General features: G+C 50.9%; 1 protein-coding gene across 1 annotated transcript in view; it reads right to left on the bottom strand.

Annotated features, from left to right (window-relative positions):
- The window catches only part of SRRM4 (serine/arginine repetitive matrix 4), a 148,648-nt gene extending 136,988 nt beyond the window's left edge, over positions 1-11,660 (bottom strand). Inside the window, exon 1 of the mRNA XM_073312368.2 lies at positions 10,725-11,660. Coding sequence (XP_073168469.1) covers positions 10,725-10,855 — 131 coding nt within the window. The 5' untranslated portion in view covers positions 10,856-11,660. The remainder of the gene's footprint in view (positions 1-10,724) is intronic.
- Positions 11,661-13,121: the final 1,461 nt, after the last annotated feature.

Genomic DNA, 13,121 nt, shown 5'->3' with positions numbered 1-13,121 from the left:
GCATTCTCCACATCCCGTGCTTTCCCTGGCCACCGGGCGGTCTAGGTGGTGCATCAAGAATAGAGCTGAGGTAGCTGAGTCTTTGTTTTCCCATGAGAATGTGTCTCTCCCCCAGCTCTGTGCCTGGATTTGCGCTCTGCTGTGGGGGGCCCCAAGGAAAAGAGCTAAGCTCAAGGCCATTTCTGAGCCCAGGATATCCCAGGCGAGGTTTGCAGTTCAAGGAATGAGTTTTGCCATCCCAGCTTATCCTCCTCACCCACCTCTTAACCTCACATGCGGGACACAGTTCCCTTTACATCAGGAGGGGGGACCTGGGGCAGCTGAATGCGGTGGCAGGTTTCCCTGCATTTTTTCACAATAAGAGTAAGTGGACCACAAAGGCCAGTGAACCGCAGACCCGCCTGACCTTGGCGGGCTCTTAGGGCATGTCTACACTGCAGTCAGGTGTGATTGCAGCACATGCTCACATACCCCGGCTAGCTTTGACCTAGCTAGCATGGGTACCAAGAGCAGCCAAGCCAGAGCAGGGCTGCTAGCTGCTCATGTACATAGCCAGGGTCAGTCAGTCCATGCTGCCACGACTTCACTGCTGCTACTCTTCGAGCTAGCAAGATCAACACACGCATGTCTACCCAGACTGTGGTCACACCTCGGACTGGGGTGTAGACATGCACTAAGATTTCCAATGCAGGCACACTTTGGAGCTGTTTGTCCTGCATGAAAAGGAAGCGCCAAGCAGAGCTCTCAGCACCGCACAGCTTAGACACATTTCAGGAAAGGTTAATTGGAAGAGTCCCTTTTCCTGATTGTCTTATTTGTTCTTTAACGCAACAAGCTGATCAATAATCCATTTACTTAAGAAAGCACTTCTCCCTGCATCCCAGAATGGCGCCAGCCCGCTTAACTACTGAGTGCGAGTGACCCTCACCGATGGTCAAGCTGTTCCATCTTGAACTCCAGGGAGGTCTCTAAACTCATCCCACAGCAGCACCAGAAGCTCAGGTGGCAGTGAGGAGGAAGTGAGACAGAGGGGGTTAATTTCTTTTTTTGTTCCAGGATAACGCATGGGTTTACACTAGAGAAAGTGCCCCCAACCCCCTGTAGCTTGAGTGGATTTCAGACCCAAAAGGGCTTGATCTTTGGGTCCAGCTAAGCGGCGCATGGTCCAGGACAGGTTTGGCATTACACCACCTTTATGGCCCATGCAGGGGCGCCTCTACCTGCCAGAGTGGAGGCAGAGGGGCCTGGTCACTGAGAGGGGGTGGGTTGGGCCTAGTGCTGTCTGGGGAAGGACAATTCTGTTTCAGGACAACTGTCAAGGTTTTGAAATGTGTTTTAATTCAACACTAGAGAAAGACAGACTGATTATAGCCGGGTGGCCAGGGCACAGGCCTGGGCGGTGGGATGCCCAGGGTCAAGGCCCTGCTCTGCCTGGCTCAAAAGGGTTGGCCTGATTCAGCATTAGCTGGAATGACAAAGCAGGGACTTGAACCCGGATCTCCCAGGGTCCGGCTACACAGCCCACAACCACGAACCTCCCAGCGTGAGCTGGCCGACTGGGGGCTCCTGCTAGCACTCTAAAAATAGCTGCGCAGACAGCACTGTGAAGTGGCGGCTCGGGTTGGGACATGCGGGTGGGAGAGAGAGCTCAGTGGTTTGAGCATTGGCCTGCTAAACCCAGGGTTGTGAGTTCAATCCTTGAGGGGGCCATTTAGGGATCTGGGGCAAAAATTGGGGATTGGTCCTGCTTCGAGCAGGGGGTTGGACTAGATGACCTCCTGAGGTCCCTTCCCACCCTGATATTCTATGATTCTATACGCAGGGCCTGAGCTGCAGTTTCAAGGAGTTCTCTACGCAGCTGTTTTGAGCCCGAGCCCAAGCCCATGGGCCTGGGCTGGGAGGCTCACTGCTGCAGGCTGTGTAGACACAGCCCCGTATTCTAGGCCAGTGGCCTCACTGGCTGGCTAGCTCCCTGGCACTTGACAAACTTCTCAATGAAGCCCAGATAGCGCCTCAAACTCTTTTGGCTAAGTTGAAAGAGCAGATTCCGTTTCAGCTAGTGGTCGGACCGGCTCTAGTCCGAGCACTCCTACACCATGCTGACTGGGGGCTAGTTTATGTAGCTGTCGCAGCTGCCAGAAGCTGGTTTATGTTCAAGGCATTCTCAGGTTGCTCTAGCTGTGCAAAGTGCAGGAAATACAGAGAGCAGCCACGTTATAGGCCACCCTCTTTGCCCCGTCCCAATGGTGCACAGGGGAGTGACACTGACTGGGAGAACAGGATTTCTCCCAATGCATTCAGAAGTCAGACAAGAGTTTCTGATTAGCACGATGCTATAGAGGATGCAATTGTATCTACCACTGAAAAGCCTAAGAAACCAGTTACAGGGTTAAATGCTGTAAAACGACAGATGAGCAGCTGTCAAGTGCGTGACTAAACAGAAATCCAGACAGGTCGACTTAATTTTTTAATTTGGCTAGCTGATACTCTCCTCTCTGCTGCTGGCTCAGTTTCTGCCCCTCTCTCCTAGATAGGGCAAAAGATGCTCCCTTCAGTTGGCCATGAATACGCTGAGGAAAAAAGCTAATCCACCGTGCTTTATCAAAACACAGACAAAACGTTTGGAAAAGATATACCTGAGAACAGAGATCTGACTGCAGAGATGTTTCTAAGAGGAAATATGTGAAACCTTAGAGCAACTTTCCTTCTAGGATGGAGAGCAGACGCATATAGCTGCCACGTATAGATCTAATGAATACGTTAGGAAGCACATTAAACCTGAGATAACCCTGTCAGCAACCCAGAGTGACAGTAACATAACGGAGTGGAAGGATCATAGTTCTTAGCTGTAGAGCACTGGGGCATGGTGGATGCTGTCCACAGGACAGGCAGAGTTCATAGAGGAAGCCTGCTTAATGCTGGCAAACATTTTAGATTTATGGTCTCTTGGACCCTCTGCTACACTAGAAAGTCAACTCCTCAGGGCTCACAGCACAGAGAGCCTAGAAATAGGATATTTTGCTCACATAAAAGAAAAAGAATCAGCGTAAAATATTTATGAGAATACCATTCTGCAGCCAGGGACCTGTGATCTTCTCTCTTTTATGAGCAGCTCTCAACAGCCTTCTAGAGAGAGACAGAGAGAGTGTCAAATAAACGCTGCCCTCATTGATACCCCTGGAACTGACGTCACAGAACTCATGAGTGTAACTTCATTATTTATATCTCGGTAGCACCTAGAGCCCCCAGCTGAGACTGAGCCACCCTGGTGCTGTGGGTTGTACTGACTCAGTGAGAGACTGCCCCTGCCCTGAAGAGTTTACCATCTAAACAGACAAGACAAAGGGGGGAGGGAGAGGTATGTTTTCTACATTTGACAGCTGGGGAACTGAGGCACAGAGAGATTAAGCGACCCTGCCCATGGTTACACAGACTCTGGGGCAGAGCAGGGAACTGCCTCACAGTCTCCTGAGTCTAGTCCAGCACCTTAACCACAAAGCCATCCCCTGATGGGTATGAGTGACAGCAAGATTTGGCTCTGCGTGGGGCAAAATGCCTCACCTGTAGGAACAGAACCAGAGCCCCAGCTAGAGAAGCAGAGGGTGGTTTTGTTGGACAGAGTAGCTGAAATTTGTTACTGGGAACAATATGAACCTAACACCTGTAGCAGAGCGTTTCCATGCAGACGGACAGACCACAGGGAGTATCACATTTCCTGTGCTGGGTGTATTGCTCTTCTGCAACAGATGCTGTGGGAAGACAAAAGGAGCACAATTCTGCCTTTACGTGGAGATGTTGAACCCTCTCAGCAAGAATGCTGCTAACAGAGAGCCAGTTCAGAGACCCTGTTCCATGGGGTTAGCAGCAGAATTGGCTTGCCAGAGAGTGTGCAAAGCAGCAAAAGTGGAGTTGATCAGAGCACTTTTCCTGTTACATTAAAAGCCTTCTCCACCTAAGCACAGATGGTTCCCTCCCTCCCACTGAAGTGTTTATTGTCTTGTAAAATGAAAGAACACTTGCATTTGCTAACTTTTAATGAAGCCTGAAAATTATCACATCCTGTGTTTTTCTGCATAGCCATCAAACTAGAAATAAAGCTTTGGCAAATCAAGCACCCAGGAAATGTTTAGTCCATAGTATCTGAATATTTGTTGTGAATAGTCCCTCATCAATATGAATTACTTAATCACCATTTTGGAAGCTTGGTATTGTTCCTGTTACTTGGGCTTGCTTTGTTTCTATGACATCTTAATTCTGCGTTTTATTTCATCTTCAATTGTGACATATTTAAAAAGCAAGGATCTTTTGGTGAAATTCAAAGGAAAGTGTAGCGTTTAGACACAGCTGTGGTAGCTATGTAGTAATATAGCCTGGTGCATAGGGCGGGGGTGGTTTGGAGAAATTATGGTTTCTCTCATGCATGAAGACAGAAGATACTCTGAATGCTTTCTGTGGAAACTAGATTTGCTGTTCTTATTTGGAAGTCTAAGCAGTGTCTTTTTCAATTTCCTAATCTGATTGATCACAATCAGAGAGATTGTAAATTTCACGCTTGTCCATAACAAAACATGCTCCTGCAGCTGGTCTTCTGACACCGCCAGTTGAAAGTCTGCATTAGTGTAGATATACATCACAGGCGGCAAAAAACAGGACAGTCTGGGGAGGCAGCTCAGAGAGCAGCAGACCGGCTAACATCCTGACTGGGGGGGGGGGGGGGAGGCGCTTCCCAAGAGGGGAATAGAAATAGCTTTCCCCTTCCCTCCCCCATTCCTGAAGCTAAAGGACTGAGAGAAATGCAGATTTGGTGAAGTGCAAACAGCCCTAATATTAGAGAGTACGACACCCTGCTCATGAATTAAATTGTCACTGCACTTAGCTTGAACCATTTTATTCTCCGGGGGAGTTTGTGTTACCAATTAGACACGGTGGGCCAAATTCTGTGCTTGGTTACACTGGTGTAAATCTAGAGCAACTATTGAAGCCCCTGGGATGACTCATCCCTGTGATCATCCTGTTTTCTGCCAACGAAACTTGGCGGATTTCAGTGGATTCACCTCCCTGTGAAGCTAGAGGGACAGCTGCGAATCAAGCCCCGTGGATTCACACTGGTGTGGCTATGAGCAGAATCTGCCCCAGGAGAAATATTGCTGAAATCCAGCGCTTGATATGTCACAGCATTTGGAGCCTCATCAGCTGTTGTAAACTGGCATAGTTCCTTTGACTTCAATGGCTTTGCTGATTGCCACTGGGTTAAGATCTAGCCCCATAGATATAACACACAAGTGTTTTAGGGCCAAATCCTAGGAGTTGCCAAAATTTCCCACCACAGTCACTGGGGTTGAGGGCCTGAGGGTGCCTGACATCTTGCAAGACCAGGCCCCTTGCCCCAGGATGTTAGCATCAGAAGGTAGTCCTGTACCAGCATCTCCTGCTCTAGACCCCCAGAATAATCCGTATTTAGCCAAAGCTCAAACTGGATTGTCATTAGCTTTGATCTAGTGTGTGATAGAAGAGACTTTTTTCTGCCCCTAGTAATAGCCCATTACAGTGCAGAAGTAAAAGGGCAACACTTCAGAAGAGACACACTAATTACTCCTTTGAATTGGTAACTGTGTTCTTTGCACTTGTGGGTCAGGGGGTCCCCCACATCCTACAACATGCTGGGGAGGTGGGTCAGAGAAAATCAACTGATCTGCTTGCATGCTGATTTGATTTAAAACATTCAAATAGTACATGATGCCAGGAATATTGATGTGTAAAGCTTGAGTAGAAGCATTTACCTTCCTGTCCTCAAATGGTGCCTCAGCAAAGTGCTCTGATTATTTCTGACAATTGTGACACCCGAGAGGAAGCACCATCTAGTGCCTGAAGCACATGACTGGGGTGGGGGGGTGTCAGAAAAACGGCACCCTCTTTCCCATCTCTGCCACTGACTGTGTGGCCTTGGGAAAGTCACTTCACCTCATGGGGAAACAGGTTCCTTGTAAATTGTGGGCCATTTAAAAAAATAATCCCACTCAGAGGTGCTGCAATGTTAATCTTGATATCTAATCCCAGCTCTATCACTGATGTGTTGTGATGCCTTGGACAAGGCATTTCAGCTGTCTGCCTCAGTTTCCCCTTCTGGAAAACAGGGCTAATAATATGCTTCAAGGATTCATCGTTTAACCTTTTAAGATCTTTGGATGCAAAGTGTTCTAGGAGTGCCCACTGTTGGTGTCCTTAGAGATAACATGAACCTGCCCAAAAATCAACAAGCAAATGGCAACAAAAATCTCCCTTTCTGTTAAATCAATTTTTAAAAGGAGAAAATAAACTAGTTCTGACACAAAACTGCATCGGTTTCTTCCAATCTCAGAGCTATCCATTGTACAGCACTTGTGATGGCCCACAGGCTGCCAGAAGAACCCCTCTGAATATGTGTGGCGCAAACATTGCTTTGAATTACTAACCACTATTTTGGTTTTAAGTCACAATCCTTGGTTGAACCAAATGGTTAGAAAGCCACTCTACAGAAGAGCTATGACTCACTTTTTAGAGATCATAATTCTGCCCGATGCATTTAAACTACCTTTTCCTTCTTCCCGTACAAGTGATGGAGAAGCTAGAGGGTCAGGACCTACAACAGAAGGAAGAAAAAGCCTTTTACCAGTGCCTTTTACCAGTGTGTGTGTTTGTAATTAACGGAGAGCTACCACCTTGTAATCTAGGGCTTTGAAATTCAGGAAGCAAATAGGAATACGAATGCTTATTTTCTCAGCATCCAATAGTTGGAATAAACCACTGGGGTAAGAACCACTTACATTACTGTACAAACGTCTGAATGAGGAATAAATACTTTAAATAAATCTTTCTGGACTATTCAGGCCTGATTTTCCAGAAGTGCTGAGCTCCAACACCACCACTTGGAGGCAAAGAGCGCTGCAAGAAATCAGCCGAGCGTACATGGAAAATCTATTGCTATGTTTTGAGACTGACAGATTTATTTTTTTTGGTCTGTAAACGTTGTGTAGTTAGCATCTATGCCAGGCGCTTGGGTTTATCTGCTCTGCCCCAGAGGTATCCCTGCGGATGTGTTGGAGAGCAAGGAGGGGTGCAGCCCTCCTGGCAACTAATCAGTGATGGATCTGTGCAGCTGGCAGCCCCGCTCCCACACTGGACTGACTGGCACTGTCCAAACCCGAATAGACCTGGTAGCCTGGGTGCACTGGGGGTGGGAAAGGGTTAGGGTGGAGAGGGTTCCACACCTTTCACATGGGCTGCCCAGAATCCCTATGGAGACCCTGCTTGCACCCTCCTTTGAGGGCTACTTGTCTGAAAGGAGGTGGGGGAGGGTAATGGAAATGGCTCCACCTCTCTCCCCCAGCCCCACAGGGCAGGTGCAAAAAGGAGAATATGCTGTTCCTTCTTCAAGGAGGACAGGGTGCGCTGCCCAGGAACCTGCAGGAGAACACTGGCTGTTGGCACTAGAATTCCTTCTGGGCACAGACTGCTGGGTGCCCCTCTGTACCCTTCTAACCCATCCAAGGGCACCTAGGACAGTAGCCAGTACTGTGCATGGCCTGGCATGCAAGGCCAATCCCAAGTGTTGGTTTTCAGCATATCAGCAAAGCTCTGGAAAGAGGACAGCAGCTGGCACACAAGGCTGGAGCCTGGGTCGGATTCTCTGCTGCCCTGCACCAGCATCTACACCCAAGCAAAACACCGTCATTCTGATTGGGTAGCAACTTTCCCCCACTCGGTATAGGAGCATGATTACACAAGGCATGGGGCCGTGGGAATCAGGCCCCATCTCGTCTTCCTGCATGGGCTCTATTTGGAAGATAGAAAGTAACTGATTCTTTGTGAATGCAACCAATAAGACACAGCTTTTTATAGGAGCCCAGCTGCAATAATGCTGCATTACCACTTAACACATGAAAATGTGTCTATTTAGACTCCCATTTCATCCGAGTCCACCTAGTCACAGTGAGCCAGTTAGTTGCTGCAAATGAAAGGGGAGCAGATCCAAACCTAAACTGGAATCTTCCTAGGTCCTCTCCTGAGTTCACAAGAAAAAGATATTCATCTGCATTTTTACTGACTTGGTGATAAGTTCAGGGATGCGAGTGCTAAGTAGGTAATCGTTCGATGGGTTCCAGGTTCTAAAGTTAGAATGAGAGCAATGCAGGTTGGATCAGTGGGAATTCTGGAGGTTCTAAGAGGATGCTCTACAGAGTCCAGGGGGGCTGGTTCTAGAGTGATGTTGCCGTAGCTGGTTCTAAAGCACAAAATTATTTTCCAGAATGGATATCGGGTTCAGAGACAAGGTTCTCAGCGTGCTAAAAAGATTTGAAATAGCAGAGCTATTGAACTCCTTTTAAAATAGCTAAAGCCAAATCGTTAGCAGATGTAAACCAGCACAGATCTGTTAACTTCAATGGAATTGCAATGATTTGTATCAAATGAGGATTTGACTTCTAGAATGTAAAGGTGGGAAGAGGTTTATAAAAAGAAAATCCGACTGTAGGCTGAAGGTTTTAAAAATGCTAAAAGGACAGAAGGCAAAGCTGCTGGCACAACAATAAAGGGAGAGGTTCCGGAGTAAGCTCTGAGCTGTACGTTTCCAAGATAATATACAATCCAATCATTTTTCTTCTGTTAAGAACTGCACGCAACTCTCAGTATTCCTCAGTCATCAAAGGATGAAATTAGTGGCAGCAACCCAAGAAAATAAGAAACCCTGACCTTAAAACACTATACTATACTCCTAGTTCAAAGCAAAGAAACGTTTTCACTTTTCATGGCTCTTAAAGTTATTTTATTCAGTCCTTTTATCCTGCTGTCCCTGCATTTTGATTGGGATTGATTTTTTTATGAGAAATCCTCTGAGGAATTCCAGACAGACACCTACACAATTATTTGTTTAAACACAAATATCAGTTCAAAAGCACAAAAGACTAGAATAGGCATACACAGCCATCATCTCTGTTTCAACCTTCATACACACCTCAGCCCTCCCCAACAATAAAGGGGAAGACACAGACGTCAAGTAAAATATTGGTCTCTCTGTTAGACATCTGTAGACCAGTGTGTTCCATAATTACTAAATAAAATACCACAATCAGATTTCATTATCGCAGATGTTCTTTAAAGAATGAAAGGCAGATAATAAGACACTGAACCTTTGCGGGCAGCACAACCTGCCACCTATATGTTTTAGCCCTAGGATGTAGTGGGTCATGACAATGCCAGCTTTGCAGATTTGGGTATTTCCAGCACGTTTATGCACCTGCCTATTCTTGTTACTAGTCATCCTGAAAACAAAACCTGCCACAAACCACTAAGTTACTGATCACAAAATTTACAGGAACACTTTAGCATAAACTCAGAATTAAGAGCTAAGCGAACTGGTTTGCAGGGAGTGGTGTACAGCAGTGGTTCTCAACTAGGGGTTGATTTGGTAAGTAAGTAATTTTTAAGTGAGGTATAACTTGGGGGTACGGGAGACAATCAGACTCCTGAAAGGAGTATAGTTATCTGGAAAAATTGAGAGCCACTCCAGTACAGAATTAGTTTCTTGTTTTGCAAATCATCAGGTCCCGTCCCCCCACAACAAATGGGCTATGCAAATATATTCCAGCATTCACCAGGACCACTGCTTCAGAATATTTGAGGGTGGTACTGGGTTACTGGTCAGCAGAGTCACATGGTGTTATTAAAGCACAATGATTGGATGACTCCCAAAAGCACAAGGTGAAGGCTCTGGGCTAGGTACCCAGGGGAATACAGATTTGCAGGAATATTTGTGATGCTTTAGCCTTCTGTGCACATTTCTGTGAACAGTTGTGCTTGTTTGCCTGTACTGGGCCTGACCCTGAAGGATGCGCAGACCCCAAAGAGAGCCTGCTGGCTGAATGTTCACCAGTCCTTCTTGCAGCATTCACCCAGCTGTATCCCCTCGTGAACCACTAGTTCTTAGGATCCCTGGCTCTTTTAGGAGCTTGGAGCAAGAGTTCACCTGAACTGCTGCCCTTCTAGAAGGGCTAAGGACCTGCTGGGGCCGGGATGAAATAGCAGGACAGGGCTCATTACAGGAATCGCTCTGCTCAGGGTTCATTTTGAAATGATCCAACTTTGACCGTGCCACCTGTAAGCAAGTGCGAGATCCTCCCACCTGGTCAGTCTTTCCTCGCTCCCTCGCCACCGACCTCTCTTCCTCCAGTTCAGGTCCTCAGTCTCATTTCTCCCGTTTCCTTCCTTCACACCCCGCCACGACAACCGGCTAGCGGCGCGCCTGCCCCTTCCACCTCCACCCCAGCGAGCCCGGCTGCCCGGGCGGCCACTAGCCAACGCCACTCAGGCGGACAGGGACGCAGAAAGAGACCCCAACCGGGCACGAAGCGCTCCTCTGCCTTCCCCCTCCGGGCCCCAGCAGCAAGAGGAGACGTCAGGTTAGTTTCCCTCCGTGGCTGTTCCTGATCTGCCCCAGAGACCGGAGCCGAGCTAGGAAACCCAAGCGCTCCCATGCCCCTGGCTGCTTCCCTCCTCCCCCCCATCCATGCCGGGACCAACGCGGAGTCTAGGCAAAAAGTTTCCTAGGGAAACCCCCAACCTACCGGCCCGTGCCCTGCCCGCTGCCCGCCGCTCCCCCACTCCAGCCCAGCCCCAGCGAGCGCAAGGGGCCGGCTCCGCTCGCTCGGACCCAGGGTGGCGGAGCCTCTCCCCGCCGGCCGGAGCCTCACCTCGGCGGCGGCTTGCGGGCGGCGATGCTGGCGGCGATGACGCTCCCGGGTCTCGGCGTGGCCACGGCCTGGAAGGTCCCTCTCCAGAACTTCTCGAAAAGCTGCTTCTCGCCTTGCTGCGCGCTGGCCATGCCCGGGGCCGGCCGGCCCGCCGCGGGGAGCTCTCCGCGGTGCTGAAAGCCCGAGCCCCGCCAAGGGGGCTCAGCGGCTGGCAGCGCCGGCGGCCCCCAGGCCCCCACGGGGCCGGAGCGCTCTGCCTGCCCCCGCCCCCGCCCGGCCGCCCTGCGCTCCCGGCCTCTGGGCGGCTCGGAGCCCGGCGGCGCCGACGCGCGAGGGGGAGGGAGCTCCGTGTGTCGGCGAGCCCGAGCTCTGCTCCGGTTTTGTCTCACTCACACCGTGACGTTGGCAGAGGGGCTGGTCATCGCCCCCCGCCTGTCTCCTGCCAGCATCTGCATCCCCAAAGGCTGCCGGTCCCGGGGAGGAGGCCGCGGGTGCCGGCTGCCACAATGGCCCTGGGCCGGCTTGGGCAGCGACCCGGCGGAGAGCAGAGCCCCCACCCCGCTCCAGCAGGGCTGCCCCCCTGCCAGCCGAAGGGCTACGGGGCGGCGGCGGCGGGGAGCAGGGCGAAGCCGGAGCGCGCCCCGGGATGGGAGCGGAGTTCGCCCCTTCCCCCCGCTGCACCCCTCCTGCCTTCCAGGGGCCTCAGCTCCCCCCAGCGCTGCAGGGCTCGGGCTCAGCGGGGGCACCGCACTAGTCGGGAGAAGCCTCCGCCATCTGCTCGGCCTCCCAGCGCAAAGGACACCGCGTTTACATCTGCTCCAAAACAAACAAGCCCAGCCTGGAGTGCAACCGATCCCGGGCGTGAGCCAATGCAGCTGGCGAGCTCCGCTCCCCTTGCCGCCCCCGCCCCTGATTCGCCGAGAATCCGAACGCAGGGAGCGGCCGCATGGCCGGGGGCTCGGTGCAAGTGAGCCTGGCTACTAAAGTAGGGAAGAAGCGAGTGAGAGAAGAGACTTGCCTCCGGGTGCTTTTAGCAGGGACTCCGGAAACGCGCAGCTGGCCCCAGGGATGAGAAGAGACGGGGCAGAAATTCTGCTGGTCTCGGGGGGTGGAGGCAAAGCTTGCCCTGGGAGATGCTGCATTAGCTAGCAGCCAAGAGGGAATTATCCCTGCCCAAACCTGTCACATGGGAGCCCTTTGTGGGCAGCTTTTCTTTTTCCCCTGTGGCGTGGCCCTGTTGATCCCAGGGGGCACCGAAGTGGACAAGGTCACATTTTCATATGGGTTGTGAATTCCTCATCTTGATTATGCCAAGTGCCCCCCCCCTCCAACCTGCCCAGAACGCCCACCCTGCTCATGTTAACGCTCCTTTTGAACCTCTGCCCCCCACCCAGCATCTACATACCCTTCAGACCTCTCCGGGTCACAGCCATGCTGCTGCCTACATCTTTGCTTCCCTTTCGTCAGCACCTCCAACCGAGCTACTATCCTCGCTACGGGGCTTGTGCCCACAGCCCTGTCTTTGTGCCACCCCCTATGGCAGGAAGAGAAGCAGCCGCCAGGCTGTACACCACCAACCCCATCCCCTGCCAGCTCCTCCAACAACTTCTGGAAACCCATGAAGCCTGCTGGCAAGGCCAGTTCCCCTCCCTGCTCTGCCCTTTCACCATGCTCTGCACACCCAGACTGTAAGCTCTTCAGGGCAGGGAACTTGCTCTTGCTTTGGGGGAGCGCATCTGGGGTGCTGCCCAGCAGCTACTGTTCCATGTTAGCAGAATAAAGCCTTGGAGCAAGCAGAGCCATCAGCCCTGGAAAGCAGTGACAGTGACAGAAAGCAATCAAGTGACGCCCTCTGCTTGATGCAAAGAGGAGGAATGACAGTGGGCAGACCCCAGCTCTCAGTGGGGAGGGGGGCTGAAAAAGAAGGGCTCAGAGTAGGATCAACCTGGAAAGCAAGAGGTCCCAGAGATGTGCCCCACCAGGTTTCCTTCACCTGCAAGCTACCACTGAAAGTCCATCAGGACAGGGTCATTTTAAACACCATGCTGGATATTCCATGCATTCCTTGGGGAAGAGCTACCTGCACCCTGTCCACGCTGGCTGACAGCAGTGCTCAACCCAGGGCTGCAGAAGCCCCTTAACTTCTCGTTTGAAAGAGGAGTTTCCTGACACATGGCACATGGCGGTAGCGTTGGGCCCTAGTTTGTGGCAGGGCTGCAGGTTCGCACTGCATGCGTTACGAGGAGAGCTCTCCAGTCAGTGTAAACAAGCCCCATTAAAAGTCAGCGAAGCCTCCTCACCAGTTTACACCAGCTGAGGGACTGGCAGGGAGAAGGACTCTTCCCAGTTTACAGGTGGATTACTGGGCCTCTGGGCCACCTTCAGCCTGATTTTACC

Source organism: Lepidochelys kempii, chromosome 15 (assembly GCF_965140285.1).
Source record: "Lepidochelys kempii isolate rLepKem1 chromosome 15, rLepKem1.hap1, whole genome shotgun sequence".
NCBI lineage: Eukaryota > Metazoa > Chordata > Testudines > Cheloniidae > Lepidochelys > Lepidochelys kempii.
Note: the sequence above shows the minus strand (reverse complement) of the source record. Positions and strands in the feature narration are given on the sequence as shown.